Raw genomic sequence first — 21,720 nt, forward strand, 5'->3', positions numbered from 1 at the left:
AGTCCTGCTGCCTTGTGTGTTTAACTAGGCAGGCAGAGTGTACTGGTTTGTTTAGGAAGCAGTGACTGAGAAACCCTGGCCAGGCGACAGAGGAGGGCAGAAAGAATCCAGACTGATTTGTATGTAGTATATTTTACTCCCATGAAATAAAACACATTTTTCATATTTGCTGAAAAGTAAAACAATAATATTGTACGAAATGTTATACACAGGGTAGGTTGTACATAGCAGTTTCAGAAACATCATTGCATCCACCAGAGAAACTATTCTAAAACTGATATTCACACATTTTTATAATAATAATATGTTAGAAACATACAGTGTGGCATTTAGTATATACATTCCTTTGCTCACAAGCGAAAAACCCTAATCGCTTTTGTATAACATGCTTTATTTTAAAGCCTAACCTTTAAAAACACTGTTGTGATAGTACTAACAACTGCTTTTTATAAAATTAATTTGACATTTCGATATATATACATCCTTTCAGTCATTTTAATGTTAACAATGCTAAACTTAAAAAATAACAAGCTTATAGTAATGTTAAAATGTCATATCCAGTCAAACATTTGTGTGTGTCCTTGCAACTGTTGGAAATACTTTTAGTGAAAGATGTCAGACATTGAGGAAATTCCTTTGAAATCAAAGGAGCTCTCTTTATTCAGTGGTTTCCTTTTCTCTTTATATCTTCTTTCTCTTCCTTTCCTTAGCGCCCACGACCTTCTAGCATAATTCCCAGTCTTTCAAGGGCAGAGTTGCCCCATCCGGCACGGTCCTAGGATCCGGGTGCTGTGGGCGAGGCTCACACCGGCCGGTCCACGGCGTACTGGCAAGCACTCAGGTTGGACGCCGGGTTCTGCACGCTGGCGTAGCCAAAGCTGGAATGCTGCTTTGCTTTCAGTCTCAGGCTGGCCAGGCTCGAGTTACACGTGTCCCTGTAAACGTACGGAGGAGTCGGCGGCGCGTAAGGACAGGCAGGCGTGGGCACCGCGGAATTCAGCGACGGGCTGCTCAGGTTGTTCAAGTTATTCAGGCTGTTGAGGCTGGAGCCCGGGACGCCGGTCACAGCTGAGGGCACCATGCTGGACGACATGCTCATGGAGGAGATGGAGTTGGGTGGGGAGAACATGCTCTGCGACGATAGGGGGTTGACATTCATAGAGTTGAAGAAAGGGAAGCTCTTGGTGGACAGGGAGGCTGACGTGAGACCCTTGGCGGCCCAGTTGTTGTAGGAATAGCCGGGGTACATGTCGTCGTACGGCTGCATAAGGCCATTGAACTGTGGCCCAAAGCCATTCTTGCACAGCTCGGCCTGCTGGTTGCGCTCCCGCTTTCTCCATTTGGCCCTGCGATTCTTGAACCAAACCTGGGGGTGGAAGGCAAGGGAGCAAACAGATGCCACAGAACAGATTAGTAAAATCTTGATCCCAGAAAACACCAGAGGCCATTGGCCACCAAGACACACATACAGACGTATGTGGGGGGCAGGGGGAGACACGCACTCACTCAGGCTTCCACATTTTCCCCAACCCCCTACGGCCCGCTGGCCGGGCTGCCTGAGCGAGTCCCGTCCAAAAGAGGGCGGCCTGGCCAGGTGAGGCCTGCGAGCCCAGGCTCTGAACTGCGCCACAAACCCCAGTCTAACACCTGGCGGCCTGTGGGCAGCTTGTTCACTAGCCCAGGCGCTCCTCAAGATCCAAAAACACTTACTGTAAAATAAACGCGGTTCAGCGGGTTTTCTGCCCAACCCTTACCAGGCCGCCTTGCAAACTTGTTTCCCTTAGACACAGTGATGAGAACAAGGGAGCTGAGAGGGCACCGGAGGCCGGGGCGCTCTGTCACGCAGCTCCTCCCTCCCGTCTCAGACCTCCCCCGCCGCCCCCCACTCCACACTACATGCTCTGGCAACTGGCGCTAGGCTGCGACCCCCATCCTCGCCTAGCAAAACAACGAATTAAAAAGCAAAAGACCGCCTTTCCTTCGGCCTCCTAACTCCACGAGCTTGGCTGGGAAATCTCTGGGAACCCAGGTCGCTCGGCAGCCTCCTTCCTCCCTCCGCCCACTCCAGGCCAGGCCCCTCACCCGGCGCTGCTCCAGCCGGGCCCAGACAGTTTGCTGGGCTTTTCAAGCAGCCGCCTAACCCGGTCAGCCCCCACCCGCGTCCGGTGGCCCCGACGCAACCCTTCTCTCAATCCACATCGGCCCGCCCGCCGCCGCAGACTGCGGCTTTTGTGTATTGGAGCGAGGCCTGGCCCCAGATTTCAGAGCTGACACCGGTGATGTTTCACATTACACGTCTCAGCCGGGCCCAGCCGCCTAATCCGCTTTTTTTCCTTTTCCCTTTCATTCTTGATTTCCTTTTTATCCCCCTTCCTCTTTGCGCCGGACTGTTATAAAAAAGCACGCTCCACTCCCACTTGGCTGGACATGCGGCGGGCCTGGAAGGAGGCAGCCTGAGGGAGCGACAGCCCAGCACGGTAGTAGCGGGGGGAACTTGGGAGGGCTTGCAGAAAAGCCGCAGGGCGGGAGGCAGGGGATAGGAAGAAATCTTTTCCGTAGGAGTCCAGAGAACCAACCCACTGATTGTGTTATTTTAATTACTTGCTACTTCCACCCTGGGCCTCTGTCTAAACTTCTGCCCAGGCAAGAAGAGTACGTGCAAGTCCTGTTCCCTGATGCGCAGGATTGCTAATGAAAGACTGACCTTGCCTAAAACCACGCGGCCTGAGAGCAAGAGTTCTAACTCTGAGCAGTTAAACTAAAACCATTTTCAGCTTCATCCGGGCTGTTATCCACCAGCATAGCCTCATATCCTACACAAATGCCACCCAGAGAGTGCCTTCATTCCCTCTGCTTTGGGAAAGCATTTTGGTCTTTATTTTTTCCTTGTTATTGTTGTATATAGTATTTTCTTCTTTCTTCTCTGCTGTAACTGAGAGCTCTATTTTTCTATCCAGAGCTTTTTTTTTCTTTTCTTTTTTAACAGCAAAGCCTCTGGATCCTGCTATGTATGTTTCTGCTTCCAGAATCCTAACGTGTTCGGAGTTTCCACTGACCAGCATAAACCAGGATGTTGCTACTGGGTAATTCATTTAAGTTCACTTTTGCCAATCCATAAAGTACCGATTTGCTACAAAGGTAAGCCACCCCTCCCCCTTAAAAAAACTATTATTGGGAAGAAGGATATGAGTAACAATCTCCTGAGACAAATAAACCAAACCGAAAAGCCTTTCTCTTTTTTTCTTCCTTTTCTTTCTAAGAGAACTAACAGGATAGTAGGTGTGTATCAAAACTGCTTCCGTAGATAACAAAAACGAGGGACAGGGTGTGGGAGAGACCGGAATGGCCGAAAAACCTCAAAGACTAAGTAAGGAGGATGAGCCGGGTGGAGAGAAAAGGCCGGGCTAGGCTGGGCGCGAAAGTTTCCCAAGGAGGACCAAACCTTGCACGTCTCCGGCGGGTATTCCTGGTTAAAAGCGCACAGGTTGGAGCCTGCTCTCGCCTCCTGGCCTGGGAGGGATTTTATGAGCGCTCGTCTGGCGACTGCGAGCCCCGAACACAATACCCTGTGCAGGGGGATGCCACGCGGCCCAGTTCTGCAGGGCTCGGGGCGACGGGGCGGTGAGCCGGGGGCGCTCGGGGCGCCCGAGCCGCGCGGGGCCTACCGCGGGTCTCGGTCTCGGAAGGGGGAGCTGTAGCCTGGCAGCCCGGGCCGCCGAGAGAGGCCCTTCTGCCGTGGCAAAGGCACAGCACCCGCGCGCCCGGGAGACGCCGCCTTCCTCACTCCCTCCGGGGCTCGTGGCCTGCGCGTCTGCAGCGCCCTCCTTCCCAGCCTTCCCAGGCTCCGCCGGGGGTCCTACCCGAACTCGGGCTTCCGTAAGGTTGGTCCACACGGCGATCTCCTCGCGCGTGGACATGTCCGGGTAGCGGTTCCTCTGGAAAGTGGCCTCCAGTTCCTGCAACTGCTGGCTGGTGAAGTGAGTGCGCTGCCGCCGTTGCCGCTTCTTCTTGGACGGGTCTTCGGTGCCCACGTCCTCATTCTTTCCCTGCTGGCTCTTCTCCTTCTCTGAAAGCGAAACACACAAAGGTCCCGTCAGCACGTCCACCTGCTACCCGCGAACTCCAGCTGGGCCCGCGCGGCGGAGGCCGGGATAGGGCTGGGCCGCCGCAGGGTGGGGAGCGGGGTGCGAGCGGCCCCTCCGGGCCGCGGGGAGCGCTGCGACTCCAGGGTGTGCGGACGCGAGCGTGGGTGTGAGCGCCCCATCTGCTCCCCTCCCCCAGCGCCGCACGTTTTATTTACATGTTTATCTCCGAGCAAAGGCACATTCATTTTTATAGCCTCGGCGGCTTTCAAGTGCATTTACACGCCTCCGCGCAGACACACCACATCTCCCCGACACCCGCGCGGGCGCGAGTTGCGGAGGCCCCTCCGATCTCGGTGCGGAACGGAAGGCGGCTCAAGGGTAGACTCGGGGACTCGGCCGGCCACCCCGAGTTCCTCTAGCCTTTTAGAAATACCGCTGCTTCTGCGGCGTAGAAGTCTCAGAAATACTTTTCTAACAAGCGCAGCTTCTCGGGACCTGAAAGCCGAGAGAACGGGGACCGGGGCGGGGGCGGGGGTGGGGGTGGAGGTGGGGGTGGGGGGAGCAGGGCGGGGGTGGGGGTGGCCTCTGAACGTCTTCGAATGGAGATGCTGGGACTTCCTCGTGACCCAGGAAACGCAGGGAGGCCAGGATAGGAACCGAGGGGAGTAGGCTGGCTCGCGTCGTTCGCGCCACCTAAGGCGGTCGAGGTGGGGCGAGAGGAGCGCGCGGCCAGACGGACGCTGGCTCCGAAGTTCTGCCGGGAGCCAACGAAACGACCACTCCCACCACGCCTCCCCCAGGAGGGGCCGACCTCCTGGGGGCGAGGGGGCCGAGCGGCCGCGGGCGGGCGGCCGGCCCCGGGGTGTGTGCGGGCCGCGCGGCGCCTTACCTGCGGCCTCGGGGCTGGAGGTGTCAGAGATGGTGTGCACCTCCAGCCTGTGCTTAGACGAGTCCAGGGAGCGGGGCTGACCGGGAGCCAGGACTGAAGCCATGGCCAGTGGCTGGGGATGGTGACAGGAGGAAGGCGAGGCGGTGGCCAGCAGCTTGGTCCCTGCTGCGCGGTGCTCCAGATGCAGCGGGCCTTTCATGCAGTTCATGGACGAAGGAGCGCGCCGCCCTGCAAGTCCGGGGCTGCCTCCCGGCCGAACCCCCGTGGCCGCCGCCCGCTCCGCGCTGCGCTCTGGGCGCCGAGTTTCCCCGCCGTGGCGCCGCGGGCAAACCCTGCTGAGTCTGTGAGCCGGGCCGCCCCCGTCCCCCTCGGCAGGCTCTAGCGAAGGGTCCAGCGGCGGCAAGTCAGCGGGCCGACGGAGACATGGGGAGGTGGGTAGGAGGGCACCGCTCGGAGCGTCTTTGGCTGCAGGCTTCCGAGCTCCAAAGCGAAACCAGAGCGGCAGAGACCCCCTTCCTCCCTCCCTCCCTCCCTCCCCCAAGTACCCCTCCAATAAGGAAAGCTAACGGCGTTCGCGATCTGCCCGCCCCCCGCGCGGCAGCCTGACAGCGAAGTGTCAAGAGTGACAGGGACAGGTAGCTGATATCGGATCCCCCGCGGCGGCGGCGGCGGCGGCGGCGGCGGCGGCGGCGCGGGCCTCGGGGCACCCTCCGCGGCGCGCACACGCACACCCCCTCGGGCCGTCGAGCCCGAGCACGGCCTCGCAGCGGCTCAGCTCCCCGCACGCAGGCGAGCGCCGGACCAGCTCTGCGGCTCCGAGCTTCCCTGTTGGCCCAACATCTTAAAACCAGAGGCGGGCTTCCTGGTGCCCAGACGTCACTTCGCCGCGGCCCTCCCAACCCTCCCGCCTCCGCCCCCTCCCAGACCCAGCGCCCAGCGGGAGTGACGTGGCTCCGCACCAATCAGGAGAGCCCGAGCGGCGGCGGAGGGACAGCCCGGTCTGCGCCTATCAGCGGAGCGGGGCCGGGCGAGCACCTCCCTGCGCCCACCGGGTCTACACCGGCCGGCTCCCGGGATCCGGCTCTGCCCCGGCCCAAGACCCGCCGGCTTTCAGTTCAGCTGCGAGGTAGAGAGGCGAGGCTGCGAGCAGAAGGCCCGGGAGGAAGGAGCGGAAAGGTCGAGGGCTGAAAGGTACGAGGACCCACAAGCCTCCCCACCCCTTCCTTTTGTATCTCACTACATCCATTTCCAATCGAGAGATGTTTTTCTCTTCTTGGATGGAAAGAAGACATGCTACTTAAAACCAGAAAAAAAATTTTTTTTAAAAACAGCAACAAATCACCTCTCCGAGCTTAAATTTTCCAAACAGCCTGTCAAGTGAATGCTGTGCTAATCTGAAGAAGCTTTACTTTAATTGCAAAGGAGACAAAGCCCTGAGAGGGCAGGCTAATAAATTGGAAACCGAGAAGCAAATGGACCCGTCAGAAGAAAATTACCTTGACTTTAAACGAACAACTGTTTGGTGGTTCACTCTGGATTTATACAAGAATAAAAGTCGCCTCAGATCACGTTCGCTGTAATGCTTATTAGTCCCCAGACAGAAAATACACAATAGAGTAGAAACCCTAACCCAGCATTTTCAAAACGCTGAAAGCTTATCCATTCTACTTAGCGTTGATTAAGACACATATCCTAGATCTTTCAAATTCCTTGTACACTGTATTAAGCTTGTCCTAACCCTAGAGAGAGCCCGCTTTAAATTCGACTCTCTTGTTTACTTTATTATCAATCAGATTCAAATCCATAAAGCCTGCAGAATCAACAACCTTGAGCTAATTATATATAAAATATGCTTTAATGAATTTCCATACAATTATGAGTGTTGCCAAATAACCAATTTCAAGGATAATTTTTAAGTCATTTTCTTTTCCTAGGAAGCTCAAGGCTGTTGAATCTTCAAAGTCCAAGCAGGCAGAGGCAGTAGGGTGGGGGCGAAGGGCAAAAGCCTAGGAGAACACTCAGCTAGGAAAAGCTAAGCCTTATTCATTTACTTTATTAAAAAGAAAGAAAAAAACACCTTGGGGACATCCAAGTCTATAACACTATTTCCAAAAAAATTATTAATTTTCAAATAAAGGAATACAAACATATCATTCAAAATAATTTTTGAAAGTCCTTTTGTCCTCTGCTTAGGTCATCGGGAGAGCACAAGCTAATCCTCTTTGGGTTTCTGCATTGGTGATTGCTTTATTGTGGAGTTAGCGTTATCATCCCTGAATGTGTATTTGTTTGACATTACAGTCAATGATTTGTAACACCAGTATGAGGTATCTTCAGAAAACTCCCTCCTTGTCCTTGTTCACAAGATTGGGAAACTTATGTAGTCTGGGGCAGTGTTGATGAAGCAGACTACAAATATGTTTGTAACCCATGTGTCTCTCCTTTGCCTGGCTCTCCCTGCCAAACCCTATCTGCAGCTCCTCCCCCATTTTAAACATGCTTGAGAGCCATCCAAAGAACCAGATGAGAATTGTTCTTCAATCTCTCCCCCCAGAAGTATCATCACACTTTAAGAAAAATATAGCTGCAAGGAGGAAATTTCTTTATACTAAGGTTTAAATCAGCATTTCTGGTTTTAACCTTTTATTCCAGTTCACCCCATTTCAAGCATACACACACCTGCTCAGAGCAGAATACATCCCCATGTGACAGGTTTGCATTAGCTAAGGCTCATACATCCAGCTATATTAGGTCCTGCAATCTTATCACTAAATTATACATATTACACCAGCAGCCTGTTGGTAAAGAAGGTTAAATTAATTTACATTCTGCTCATTATCTGGTGCTTAAATGACGCATTTTATCCCTGAGATTTGGCAGAGAATCTCCTCAGACCCCACAGCGTTTCACCGAAGACAATGCTCTTACATTTGTAGTGGTTTTTAATCTGATAAGACTCTAATTTGCTTAAGTCTTTTAAATAAGGGTTTTAAATGTTTCTAGCCGTTTTCTTATTGAATTTCCTCTAATTCCCCCAAGATCATAAAGTATATGTGTAAAGTAAATATTTCCTCCCATTGCACTGCCAGCTGATGACCTATAACTAAGTCAATATGAATCCGGAGTTTTTCCGCCCAATGTGTTTACTAATCATATTCCATATTCTTCTTTTTAAACCTCGGCATAGCCGTGATCCCCAAAATAACACACCCATAAAGCTTCATTTCATGAAGAAACTCCATCACATGAAAGAATGAAAAACTCCCCACCATAGTGAGCATACTTTCTTTAGTGTTAGTTTCTTCTAGATTCAAACCCCTGAGCCGCAATTTTTGGTGGAGGCTCTGGGTGTTTCTCAAAACTCCCTACTTAGGAGAGCTGAGAAGCTCCACAGAACCATATAGATAAGGAAGCACATCTCTCACGAAAGCCACAGAATTTTTATTTAAACTCCTTGACTCTGTTGATTAACACAACCCTCATCATGGCAAATGCACATATGAAAGATCTAATCTCTGAATTGCTTCCAAAGTGGTTGAAACCCCCAAGGGTAAGTGACAGCTCCTCATAGTGCCAAAACTGTGGGAGACGTTGGAAGCACTGGTGATCTCCAGGAAGCCTAAAAGCCTAAAAAGATAAGGAATCTTAAATTGTATCTATCCACTGCAAAGTCAAGTGGGGAATAAAGACAATTATCTGGAGATCTCTGATTAAAGTAAAAATATAACCATATCTATCTATCTATCTATCTATCTATCTATCTATCATCTATCATCCTTCTAGATACGCACATACATACATAATATATAATGCCCCACCCCATCATCAACTGAGCCAGTTAGGCAATTCTTTGCATTTTTCCAACCAGAGTTTCAACCTCTCCTGATCACTTTACCCGTGGTGAGCTTGGCTGACCCCCTTCTCAGGCCCAACTGAATTCACTCCGTGGATGGTAGGAGTACACCAACATGAAAAGTCTAGATGGAGAAAGGCAAGTGAGTGCTGGGCAATGAAGAAACACTTTTCAATGAAAACAGTGGTGGTGGTGGTGGTGGTGGTGGTGGGCAGCTCTGGAAACAATCTACAAAAAACTTGTGGGACACAGATATTGGTAGTATAGATAAGGAAGGAGTTGAAAGTAATCCTATGTATTTTGCAGATTGAGCACTCCTCTTGTGTTCTCCATGCTTCACACACTCTTCTTTGACTGGCTCTAGAAATTTCAGGGACTTCCTAGCCTCTGTCATAGAAATTTCCAGTCCAGAAAAAAATCAAGGTGGTCAGTTTAGGGAAACTGGAAGTGTTGTAAGGCCTCCATGGAAGTAAATCCAGTGCAGGTTTGGGTTTTTGAATCCGAAGACATGCAAGAATTCTCATTTGGGTTTTCTTGTTTTTTTTTTTTTTTTTTCTTTCTTTCTTTCAAAGCAAGACCCTTGAGGAGGGAAATGTGTGACACCGGGTCAGGCATGTTTTGAGCTGCTGGTATTTGCCACCGATTACCAGTCTTAAGGTCTTATTTAATTTCACACTCTTTAGTGTTAGTTGTGCAAAGCCCCTCTGGCCTCCGTGGAGAGATTGGTTGGACTGCGCAGCCAAACTCTCGGGTGCGGTGGCCCAAGTATGAACTGCTAACCAACCAAGCGATCCACAACTTTTGGGGAAAAAAAAATCTGTCCTCAAAGCTCATCTGAAAGATGGCTCAATTAGATGTCTCCCTGCACTGTCAGATCACAGAGGGGAGAGAAGCTGCTCTGGTCCCAGCTCAAGGCCATGGCCGCCCAGACTCAGCTCAGAGCCCCGTGACGGGCGTGAGTGTGTGTGCCTGTGCGAATGGTGTAAAGCGCAGAGGTCAGCTGGAGACCTTGCACCCTGCCCAAGGAGTGGCCTTTCCTCCCCTTCTTCTGCCTGCCCTTTCTTCACACACACACAGCTAGCTGTAAAGGCCCCTTTCGTTGTTCCTCCGTATCCCTGCCGCTCCAGTCATGAATTGAAAGCACCCAGAAATTAAAAACTTTATTGCGGCTGATACTCCTCTGATCCCCATTCTCTAAACGGATTTAAAAAGTGCTAGTTTGTAAAAAGGGGCAGATTCTTCTCCGAATCGAAAATCTGTGCATATACTGAGCAACACTCACATTCTCTGGGTCCCTGCAAATGGCATCCAGATTTTAGTCCCACACACTCAACCACCTGAGGTTTGTAGTAACTGGCCGGGGGTGCTGGGGTGGTAGGAGGAGGTACCCCCACACTGGCGCCTGAAGAGAAAATCAGGGATTAGAGGAGGTAGGGCGGCTGAAGGGGGGATGTCAATGAAACCCACGTGCTATATGCTTTTTCACAGTAGTTTGTTAACACTACAGGTTTATTAGGCCATAGTTGAATCTTGGAAAACAATGAGCTGTGGAAAAGTCATATAAAGAGAATGGTATAAATTTGTGTCAGCCAAATTTTGGTATAAATTTGTAGGGAGAGAGAGATAGATGGGGGGCAGAGAGAGACAGAGAGAGAAAGCGATAAAAGAGAATGAGATTCATTAAAGGAGAGCTGGCAAGAGACTGACTAAAGTCACATTTAAAAATTGGATTAAAATGCGCCTCTTTTTCTCTTTTCTGTATTTCTCCCCTCTAGCTCTTGTCCGTTTCCCTTTACTATTTCTCTTGCTCTCCCTTCTTTCTGTCTTCACTCTCCCAGACATGCTGGTAGCTAACATTCAGCATTAGTTGTCATGGTGACCATAAATCACATAAATCCAAAAATACCCACCTATAATCTGAGATGAAGCTTTTATTTCCCTAGCGAAATAATATTTTAAAAGCTGTCAGCTGACAAAAAAAAAAGAAAGAAAGAAAAAAAAAAGGAACCCACCTCATCGTAGTAACCCAAGTAATATATTACTTCTAAAGGTTTAAATTAAAATGTCAGCCTGTTAAAAACACGCTGGGAGAATTTGGGCACTCCCCATGTCAGATCCTTACAATGAAGTTGACTCCATCGCTCCCGATCACTCTTTAACACATATACACAATTTTGCTGCTCATTCTCCTGATATCAATTTCTTTCCTCCCCTCCCAACCATCTTAGTCCGCTCAGACACTGCCTTATGTTGTAAAAGGCTTCTCCAGCTGGATCAGAAAGGGGTTCCATCCTTGCCTGAGGTTTTTGAGGATCTTGTGTGTTGGTCCTCTGTTATCAATTACTTCCCTGAACGAAAGATGGGAGCTTAGGGGGGAAGAAAAGGTTCTGGTCAGGATCCAAATGGGGGTGACTCCCTAGAGGAACGGAGAAGAAAGAAATGCAGAGACAAGGACTCGGGGGTGGCGTGGGCACACGGAGCAGTGAACTGACCTGAGCCACCAGTTTCTGCCATTAAGTCTAGCCTAGGAAAGGTAGGAAAGGTACCTATAGTCTCCCACTCCTGTTTGCCTTTTTTTTTCCCCCTGAAGGGAAACTTTCCTCTTTGGAGACCCTGGTGGGGGAGGGGGTTGCCGGCCACAGTTGGGCCTTTTGTCTTCTACCTTGGGCTTGTTGTCTTTTGCCTATCTTTGGATTACAGGGTATTCGCCTAGATGAAGAGCCATTAATTACCCATTCAGTCAATATTAGGAAGACGACAAAGCTTTTTACATAGGATTAAGAAGACATCAGATTGTTCCATTAGTATATTCCTGCTCACGAATAAGCTTTCGTTATACATTTCCTTTTCCCTCCCGAGTCGCTCTAACAACTGCTGCATATATTAACAGCGGGCGGTGCGGAATAACAGCCCAACCCGCCAGACGAAAAACTTGGAGCGCGCTTTGGTGTCAGTAGCGAGGAACACGACGACCTGTAAAGACCATCTCTGCGGGCGGGGATCCGCAGGGACTGGCTACTTATTGCACAACTGGTACGACTTCCCCCGACGGGGGAAAGAGCCCCCACACATCTCAGAGGCAGCTTCTGCCAATAAGCTACAGAGTTGGCGGGGCGGGGCTGGGGGGGGGGTGTAGTAGAAAAGAAAATTGCAATCTCCTCTCCGTAATCCCGGCCTTCTGCTTGCCCCTGTCCCTCTTCTGCTTGCCCCTGTCCCTTGTCCCGGGCCTCACCGCTAAGAGTCCTCTACCACCCTCTAAACAGCCACCCCCCTTCTTGCTCAAAACGCCCAGGCCCCAAGCCCTGGCTGCAGGTACCCCCACTCCGCATTTGGCTAGAGACGGCCTGGACTGCTCTCGCTGGTGTCCTTAGCATTAAGGCTGCTTCCTGACGGCGAAGGGAAACCGGCTTATTTGCTTTCAGGGGGTACATTAGGAATCCACGTAGTATGTGCTCGGCAAACATTTGCTGATTGAATGAATGAAGGGTCTGCTGCTGCCGAGGGGGCGGGGGATGCCCGGGTCCTCTGAACTAGATGGGGGCGAGCGACTGCTTGAGGCAGGGTGCGTCGCGGCTGGGGGCGCCACCAGGGCCCTGCGGTCCCGCTCCCAAGGGAGGGAAGTCCGAGCGCCCCGGAGACCTGGGTGAGACTTTCAGCCCGCCCGCTCAGCCAAGGCCATTTAAAAATTAATGGCGTCTCTGGGGAAGGCCGGGCGGAGGTACCTGCCCAAGCTCGGTCGCGGAAGCTCGGCGCCCGGACCTGGACCGCGGGGCGGCAGCTCGGTCGGGTTGCGACCCGCAAACCAGAGCCACCGCCCCGAAACTTTACGGGTTACCGACAGGGGAGGATCAGTCCCTCCCCTTCCTGAAAGTCAGGAGCACTTTTTGATTTCCGCAAAGAGGCTACTTTTGGGAAACCCAAAGGGAGAAGTCAAGGATCTCTGGTCTAGGGGGCCGTTCTCAGCAGACCACTGCCCCTTCTGCCCCTTCTTTCTGGGGGGTACAGTTGAACTTGCCAACCCTTCCTCCCTCCACTTGGATGCCTAGCCATTCCTCTTTCAATCCTCTCTCAAACCCCTGGCCTTAAGAGTCTCCAGTCGACCTCTAGGCCCCTCAAGTTTCAGGGTTCCAGACAGGCCGTGGGGTTGGCCCAATGGATATCAAAGGGATGAGGGTTCCTCTGGGAAGGAATGCAGAGTTGGAGGTTTCCAGAAGTTAACCTTGTCTACCTAGAGACCAGTTTCGATCTTCAACAGAGGACACAGTGTTGGGGGGTAGGGTGGGGCGGGCGTTGCTGAGGAGAGGGTAGTGCCAATAATAAAGCATCATGATCTCTTCTGAAACCTGCATGTCATTGTAAACATTTTTTCTTTTTGAAAGTAAAAAAAAAAAAAAAGGTCATAAAAATAGAGGAGAAAAATCTCTCTTTTAAAAGCAGGGTATGCCAGGAGTTTGCATAGCATATAAGTTAAATTTACTTATATTCAGCAGAGGGGGCTCTGGCAACCTCCCTTCCCAGGCACTGTAGTTTTGCCTACTGGTGTGTGGCTTTTTTTTTTTTTTTAATCTACCGCATCCCTAGAAGCCAATAAAATCAAGATTTTCAGCATTTCTCCCTATCACATGCCTCTTAATTAATGGCATCAAACATGTTTAGGCAGCAATTTTCTTCTTCCCTCCAAAAGGTAGAAAACAGATTGTTGCCAGCGTAGAGGAAGAGCCTTTCACATGCACTAAAATAATCCTGGCTTGAAAGTAATGGTTAAGAAAACAATCATTCGTTATTTCTAGTTCTTCATTTACCTGCTAATTACCAAAACTGGATGCCTGGTGGCCCGAGTGGGGACTGTGACAGGAGCAGAAAAGGCCCTGCTCTCCCGACCTGGGATGGAGACCACCTGTCCTCAGAAAGGTCTAGGTGCTCTGGGTTGGGGTGGTGGGGACAGAAGACATTCTGTATGGCTCCTGCTCCCGGGCAGCGGGAACCCTCTGCGCCTCAGCTCGCTGGCTCCAGCCCAACCCGTGGGAAGTGAGACTGGGGAGCTCCCCTCGACTGGCCAGAGCCACCGCTGAACCCGCACAAAATATTTCCCCGGGGGGTCATTGCTGTTCTTGATTTTTAACCATATCCCAAACATTCTCCGGTCTAATAATTTATTTTTACGACCGATTATCAAACAGAGGAAGAATTTAACACAATCTTAATGACAGAAATCATCCAACGTTATCTCTGCATGGCCCCATTTAACCCCATGGGGTTAATCCCGGACAAGTGAGCGTTTAACTGGCCCAGCAGGAGGATTCGCGATATTGTGGTGTGGAGACTGCTCCGCTCCAGACCACTTTAGAAGTTTTATTTAGACAAATGATAATTTTCTCAGATTCACTAGGAAGCTCGAATGCAGAGCCTTTGTTTTCTTCTTAGTAATATGGTTTGTTTACTTGGTGGGGGTCCCAATTCGCCCCCCTCTGGCACACATTACATTTGTGTCCTTACACTTTAATCCGGAAAGAGGGGGTTAGGGGCTGAGGGCGGTGGGGGGCTTTATCTCCTCACACTATCAAAGGTCAACAACTTGCTAAGGCTAGGCACTTATTATTATAGCAACCTGGAAAACCCGGAGAATATTAAAACAATTAAGTTTGAGTTTTGCATGTATTCCAAGGGAAAGCTTGTCCCTTCATCCCTACACACACACACACACACACACACACACACACACACACACATGCACACAAACCCAAAGGGTAATTTTCAGTTCAGCAAAGCCCTGTGCAGTGGGTTGGAGACATTTCACTTTTACACAAGTCTGCAGACTTTGAGCAGCAGTGTCCCTTGACTCTTCCACAATGAAACCAGCTAATTAAGCAACGACACCACCAAGACCCGAGGCCTTGCAACCTGCACAACAGGTAGGTTCGCGTCGACAGGGGCACACACACTTCATTACACCCTCGGCTGCGGCGCACCGTCGCTGCCCTCAGGCTCCGCGGGGCTCTCTAGTCAGCTCTTTCCCCTCCCGGCCAGGCCAGTCTCTGCCAGCAGCAGCGTCCCCTGCTTGCCTTCCGCGGTAAACCCCGCGCCCACAAGCCTGGGCGGGGCGCGGCTGAGAGCTGCAGGGGCGGGGTGGACCCTTGGCGGAGCTGCGCGCAGTGGGACATGGCGGGCGACAGAGGTCGCTGTTGGACTACTTTTCCGCGCCAGCTAGAGGCACAGAGGTAGGTTGGGGTGTGCGTCGATCAGGCCACACGGAGAGAGCGAGAAAGAGCTAGAGGGAGAGGTGTTGGGTCTCAGGAGTGCAGTATAATTTGGAGAAAGGAATTAACGTCCCTGGGACGGCTGCTTCCCGTCCCACCCAGAGGCCAAGTGTCTAAGTCAAGGAGCAGGCACGTCGCCCCTGGCGGCCTGGCCTGCCTGCGCCTTACCCGAAGGCCAGGCCCGGAGGCGGGTGCCCTGCGCGCGGCCTGCACTTCGCTCCCGGCCTTACCAGTGGCGCCGGGATGCTGCCGCGGGAAGAGCTTGCTGCTGGCCGCCTCTTTCCGGCTCTCGGGAGAGTCTGTGAACTCGACCTTTTTGATTTCGGAGTCTTTGGAGAAGAGGCATTCAACGGCCGCCGGCTGCACGCCTGGGCCACGCGCGCCCGCCCCACCAGCGGGGAGAGAGACGCCCGGGACCGCCGCAGAAAGAAGCGGGGTGTTGGGGGGCGGGGGAGGAGGCAAGACGGGAGGAGAAAGAGGGACAAAGAGCAAAGACCCAGTTAGAGGAGAGGGCGGAGGGCACTCCAGTCCCCCGGACCCTCTGGCAGCCCGGCGTGGGGCGGCTGTCAGCGGTCCCCCCCGCCCCCGGAGGAGGAGGAGGCCGGGGCGCCGGGACGCGGCGAGCCGCTCGCTCCGCATCCAGAGCCCCCGCCCCCACGTCCCCCCGGGGGAGGCCACCAGCGTCCTGGCTCCGCTTCCCTTTCTGTCCCCGCCGGCCCCTCCTGGAGGAGCCCCTCGCCGCCGCCTCGCCAGGGGCCGGTGCCCTCCTGCCGCCCTCGCGTGGTGCGGGCTCCCGTCGGGTGACCCGGGCTGGAGAAGCGAGTCTTACCTAATTGCACACACGCCGACACTAGTTTGCGGCAGTTGGTCTCCATTCCCCGTAACCTGCAAAATAAAAGACGAGGAGGCTGTGAGTGGCGGCGGTCCGGAGCGCGCGCAGGGCTCAACCGAGGCCACCGGTGGGGCGGACGGCTTCAAAGTCGCTATCAAGCGCCTACTCTGTGCTGGGTTTCGGGCCCGTTTCCCTGCCCTGACAGCCTCGGGCTGCCCAGCCTCGTGCGCAGCCTAGCCCCTGGTGCAGCACGTCTGGATGGGCCCGAGGGGGACCTCTCCTCTGGGGGTGCGGTGAATGGGCCCTGGCGCTCTCTACGGATAAAAGCATCGTGTTGGGGTGGGGGTGTGGGTGGGGGGGGATTTAGGGCTGTGGAGTCTACTCACAAGACGCTCGTGTCAAGGGTTAAGAGGCCGCCTGAACACGAGGCCAAACTTAAGCAGATGCAACATTTTGGGGGTGAATGAGGAGGACTTTTCTGCTTAGGAGGATGTGTGGAAGGCCACCATTAAGCACGGGGCTTCCCTTTAGTAGGAGCTCAGTAAACCTTTATAGAATATCAGAGTCCACTTGTAACTGTCCTAGACAGCAGCTGCCCTAGATTTTCGGTAATTCTGAAATGAACGGGACTCTAAGGTTCTTGGCCTCGGGTGCCCCGGGAGCGAGCTGGCTTCGGGCCTCTCACCCATCAGGAGCCGCTTATCCATATTCAGCCACACTTTCCCCTGGACATACTCACCCGGCCACTTATTTACCCTAAGGTGAAGACTTAAGATCGCAGAGGAGGTAAACGGGGTGAATTGGGTGAGACGAGGGAGGACGGGGGCAAACGTCCGGAGGGTTTTCTTCCCACCAAGGACGCAGAAATAACTCTCCGAGAACGGCTCCCCCGATTCTCCCCGGCAAACCAAATCTCTTTCAAATTTCCAACCGCAGCGCAGCGAGCCAAGCGTTTAACGCGCGCCCCCTTTTCCGCCACAGGCAAACCGGGAGAGGTGGGTGGCGAGAGACCTTGTCGGGGTGGGTTAGAAGAGCCGCGGCTGCTTTAAAGGCAGAAGAAAAGAAAGAAGGTCTCGGGCTCCCCAGGCCCTTGGATCTCGGCGCCTGGCACTCTCCACGCTAACCAGGGTACGCCGGCGGCGGGAGGGCCCGCTTCGCTGGGGTCCAGGGCTGAGGGTGGGAGCGGGCGTTGCCCCTTTGGCCCAGGAGCAGAGGCGGGGCAGGGAGCTGCGAGTCTGGCTCTAGTTTGGGTCCTATTTCCCGGCTCCTGGGCCTCTCCCGGAACGAGCTGCGCCTCGGGGGCCTCTGGCCAAGGTCGCTGCTCAGCGGAGGGGCTGCCCCGCGCGGCGGCGTGGGGACCCAGGGGTTCCCCTCACAGGCTAGCTGGGACGTGGGCGGGGGCTCTGCGGATCCTTGCAGGCCCGGGGGCCCAGTAGTAGCAGTTTGGCGGCTCCAGATTTAGTGATTCTGCAGTAAAATCACAGGATTAGTCCCTGATTGAGATGTCTGTTCGTGAGATATTACAAAATTCATTATCACAGCTTTCTACTAACTCGATATGAAGTAACACAGATGGGATTTTATTAGTCCAGACTTCAAATGTTTACTTATGATAATTTCAGGGGAAATTTGCATGTCATCATCAACTCGATAATCTTTTTTTTTTTCCTTTTTTTTTTTTTTTTTTTTAACATCTGAACCGGCTGCATTATTAGCGGGTAGCCGAAGCATTGCAGATGGTAACTGCAAATAGTTTTTATTTATTTATTTATTTATTTAGGAATGAAATATACAAAAGAAAAAGATGGGGTCGCTGAGTGTAAAGTCAGTCAATTATTACACATTCTCCCCCTACTCCCAAGCTTCAGTGCTGAAGACCAAACAAAGCAATACAAAACAAATCTTCAAGAACTCTGTTCTGAGGACTGAAAAGAAGGTCAAGGCGTGTTCCTTAGCTCACTTCTAAGTGTCCTTGTGACTTGGGGATTTATTTTGCAGTCAGAATGTGCCCTGAGACCTGCATTACTTATTTATTTTTTTGCTTGATATAATTACTAGGCCTACTAGATGAAATGAATCTAAGTAACTAGGGAAGACAGTTTTTAAAAATAACCTCCAATTCCCGCCTGCTGATCCTTAAACTTGCCCTGTCAAGGAAGACAAGTCTTACTAGACAAATTTCGCTGTAGGATTTAGGGACTAGCTTCTCCCGCTAATCTCACAAATTATGATGCACAACTTTTCTTGATGGGAAGTTGTTCTCACCCCAAAAGTTCAAGTCCTGGTTTGAATGTATATGCCAGGCAATCTTGTTTTGGCCAGCTTGAGTTTCCTATTGTGAATATGCTAAAAAGCACCACATAAGTTAAGGAAGCACGCTGAACCACACTGGCCAAGGCAGGCAGTAAAGCAGTAAGAAAATAAAACAATTTTCTTAAAAATAATTTCTGATGATTGCCACATGAGGAAATTGCAGGATAAAATAGAGTTCTAATAATTCCAGCTCCTTTCTCATTTCTCCCCTTTCCATTTATTTTGTTACCCCATAACAAAATCTTTAATGGAAAGTTTAAAAATAAACAGCACAAGAACATATGTTTTAAATGAACTAAATTGGTGAGATGAGCCAGTAAATTAATTTGCAGTGGGTAATCATTTAAGGAAATTAAAATGCTGCTTAACACAGTTCTGTATTTTACCAGTTTAAGCCTTCTTTTAAACCAATTAATATTGATGCTTTATGAACACTTGAAGACAAACATGCTCAACTTGAGGAACAAAGCACCTGAATAATTTAAGTGTAGTTTTGCTGAGGTAAAGTAAAACATTCGCAAATGAAGTAGCTGTTTAATTTTTAGAGAATGTTTGATTGTTGAAACCTTGTATGCTTATTTTATGTTACAACAATAAACATCCTCAATCTATTTTACTTACGTGCTTTGTTTCCTTGACATAATTGGTATTTGAATTTTAGATAAATTTCCTCCAAAATTATTTTAAATCCATGTTTAATTCTTATTGATGGCTCAGAAAATGCAAAGGAATCTCTTTAAATCAGATTTTTTTCATACAAATACTTTAGAATGTATGCATGCCTGTATTATTTTAATTCATAATAGTAAGGTTTTTTTTCATTTAGTTTTACTTTAGTTTTACTATATCTTTATGGTACTCACACACAAAAAAAGAGTAAAAATCATACCACTCTATGATTTCTAATTACTTGGGAAAGTAAAGTCATTGAATTGGAATGAAAGGAGACCGGTAAGTCCCAGATTTAGAATCCTAATTTTTTCTTACTCGACACTTGGAAAACAGTCGTCTCTTCTTTACCATTTAAAAACGTATCTCTTCAAGTGCAAGATTGGAGTTGACTGGTGATCAATTTAAAGGATTTATAATCCAAAGTAATTGTGTGAGCCTGGCATCCAGGCCTGGCTCCCAGGTAATTCGCTTGGGCCTGAGAGGTCACTAACTGCCAGTTAAGATGGAATCTTTTTTTTTTTTTTTTTTCTTCCCCAATTGGTAACAATGGGAAGGGGGCTAATCTTCCAGTAGCTGAAACTTTGTACCCGGCCCTTTATCTTGAGAATGCTAATCCTCAGCCTGAGGATTTGTCCCTGCAGTGTTGGCACCGAGATTTAAGGGAAGATACCTCGTTTTAAATGCCAGCCATGGTCTCACTTCCCACTCGACTTCAGCAAACCCATAGATTGTTAGTGTCAGCGACTGGGGACTAGAGGAACAGGGCTTTGCAAGGTCTGTTTGCCAACTGAGTTTACCTCGGTGAGGGGAGAGGCAGCCCCAAGAACCACAAATCACCCTCGGTGAAGATTCTCCAAAGTGGAACAAATTTCCAAACTCGCATGATCTCACATCCCTGCGGAAGAGACGGCCTCCACTTACCGGCTCCCGGGAGCGAGCTGCGGTCTCCGCGTCCCACCGCTTCCCGGGGAGGTTTCCAGAGAGCCGAGGCGCAGGCTGCACCGCAAGCGCCCGAACGCCGAGCCCGAGAGCACCGCGGGGCTCCCGAGGGTGCCAAGGTCCGAGGGAGTCCAGGGGTGCGCGGCGGCCGCGGGGACCTAGCCGTCACTGGCAGTTTCTTTCTGCGCCGCTCCAGCTTTCTCGCTCCGTCTCGCACTCTCTCTCCCCTCCCTCGCTCTCATCCCTCTCTCTTCCCTCCGCTCGGTCTCCGAGTGGGGAGTGACGTGACGTCAGCAGAGATTCCACCAAACTCCGCTGCACAGTGGCGGGCGCGCGGGCGGGCGGGCGGCCGAGCCCGGCTGCGCGGCGGGCGCTCAGGGAGCGAGCGGGGCGTTCGGGCGAGCGCGGGGGGGAGCGGCCGGGGGCCACGCGAAGCGGGGCAGGGCCGGGAGCGCCGGCCGGCGGGCCGGAGACTTGGGCGCGGGCCGGGGCAGGGAGCCGGGCCGGGAGCCGGAGCCGACGAGCAGCGGGCGCAGAGCCTCCCGCCGTGGAAAAGGAGGGCGGGAGGGGAGGAGGGGATGGAGGAGAAGAAAAAGGAATCTGTGCCGAACCGGGAGCGCTAGTAAAGCAGCGGGGTGGGGTGGGGGGACCCGGGCGTCCGGGAGGCAGGAGCGTACTCACGGGGAGCGAGCCAGGACGGAGGAGGAGGAAGGGACGGGGCAAGTGGCCCAAGGAATGGAACAAAGGACAGAGTGCCTGGCTGGGCTGGGTTGGGGCGAGGCAGTGGCGTGTGAGTCTGAGAGAGCCTGTACGTGACCTTTCAGGCCTGCGGGGTTGTAGGAAGAGGTCACGGAGGCGAGGGATTGCGGAGTGGGGGTGGTGGGCAAGTGAGGGGCGCGCGGGAGGCTGGGGTGAAAGTAGGTGGAGTGGGGGTGAGAGAGGATGACTAAAGGGAAATCTAGAAAAGTGGGGCGAGCGGGGGGTGGGTGGTGTGGTGGTGGTGGTGGTGGGAGGGTGGGGAAGAGAACTGGGAGGGCGACAGCCCCGAGCGAGCGAGACTAGTCGGCCGGGGAAGGCCCAGATGCGGGGCCCGTGGCTGCCGGCGGGGACGGCTCCCGAGGTCAAGGCGGGTGCAGCGGGCAGGCTGCGCGCGGTGTCGGTGCGCAGGTGGGCACGGTCGCGCACTGACCAGTGTACGCGAAACCACTGCGCTGGGCTAGGCTCGGGCGTTCGTAGAGTCTAGAATTTCCTCTGCTGTACCTACACTCAACAAGTTCACCCCGGGTCACGGATATCTCATTTTTTAAAATGACGAGGTTAAGGTTCCTGGCGAGCATGGTATTGAATTGCAAGGGATGGCGGTGGGGGTGGGAAGGGAAGCCACCCTCAAATCCACATTTGCTCCTAAAAATCGAAAAACACGTGAAGTTATAGGAGTCATTTTCACTCGAAAAGTGTGCCTTACTTCTAAACCCTGATTTTCCGATTTCTTGACTGGAAGCAGGGGCGTGTATTTGGGTAGCGAACAGGATATTTTTGCTCTGTCCTGCCTTTGGGCGTAAGAACTATAAATACGATTCGTCTGCAAGACCAGGTGTGAAGGCTTCTGCCGGGCACACTAGACAAAGTTTTTTTTTTTGAATTTCAAGGGCATCCTGTTAATGTTTTTGGAAAGCGTAGGAAAGCAATCATAACCCTCCCCCCCCACCCCCCGTTTGGTTTTCCCATCAGTATTAATTCCTGCATAGGAACAACACTTTCCCAGGCCCTCCATTAAAGAGCCCTCCCCCTTGGTCCTCAATAGAGAATAAAGTTCCATCTAAAAGTGGTATTGCTCTTCCTAAATCAGTATACCAATTCTCTCAATTTTAGGAAAATAT

The 21,720-nt window shown here is 51.9% G+C and overlaps 1 protein-coding gene across 3 annotated transcripts; it reads right to left on the minus strand.

The window, feature by feature from the left end:
- Nucleotides 1–73: 73 nt before the first annotated feature.
- PITX2 (paired like homeodomain 2) lies at nucleotides 74–20,058 on the minus strand. 3 transcript variants are annotated; one of them, XM_041759782.1, is made up of 5 exons: nucleotides 19,823–20,058; nucleotides 15,914–15,969; nucleotides 15,315–15,452; nucleotides 3,861–4,066; nucleotides 74–1,366 (listed from the first exon to the last, which is right to left on the minus strand). In XM_041759782.1, exons 2-5 carry the CDS (start codon nucleotides 15,957–15,959, stop codon nucleotides 803–805), a joined length of 954 nt encoding a protein of 317 aa, XP_041615716.1. In that variant the 5' UTR covers nucleotides 15,960–15,969; nucleotides 19,823–20,058; the 3' UTR covers nucleotides 74–802. The 3 variants fall into 3 exon arrangements, with proteins under 3 accessions (XP_041615716.1, XP_041615717.1, XP_041615715.1); XM_041759783.1 differs by lacking the exon at nucleotides 15,315–15,452 and having other exon boundaries at nucleotides 79–1,366; nucleotides 19,823–20,057; XM_041759781.1 differs by lacking the exons at nucleotides 15,315–15,452; nucleotides 15,914–15,969; nucleotides 19,823–20,058 and adding an exon at nucleotides 4,975–6,816 and having other exon boundaries at nucleotides 84–1,366.
- Nucleotides 20,059–21,720: the final 1,662 nt, after the last annotated feature.

This window comes from Vulpes lagopus, chromosome 6, assembly GCF_018345385.1.
Source record: "Vulpes lagopus strain Blue_001 chromosome 6, ASM1834538v1, whole genome shotgun sequence".
Taxonomy (NCBI): Eukaryota; Metazoa; Chordata; class Mammalia; order Carnivora; family Canidae; genus Vulpes; species Vulpes lagopus.

Bases quoted from the DNA above. Each gene is read 5' to 3' on its own strand.
- PITX2 (XM_041759781.1), bottom strand. From the start codon at position 5,182: ATGAACTGCATGAAAGGCCCGCTGCATCTGGAGCACCGCGCAGCAGGG. The intron at 4,067-4,974 runs GTAAGGCGCCGC...TTTCGCTTTCAG, and splicing joins CTCCAGCCCCGAGGCCGCAG to AGAAGGAGAAGAGCCAGCAG. The intron at 1,367-3,860 runs GTAGGACCCCCG...TTCCACCCCCAG, and splicing joins TTACGGAAGCCCGAGTTCGG to GTTTGGTTCAAGAATCGCAG.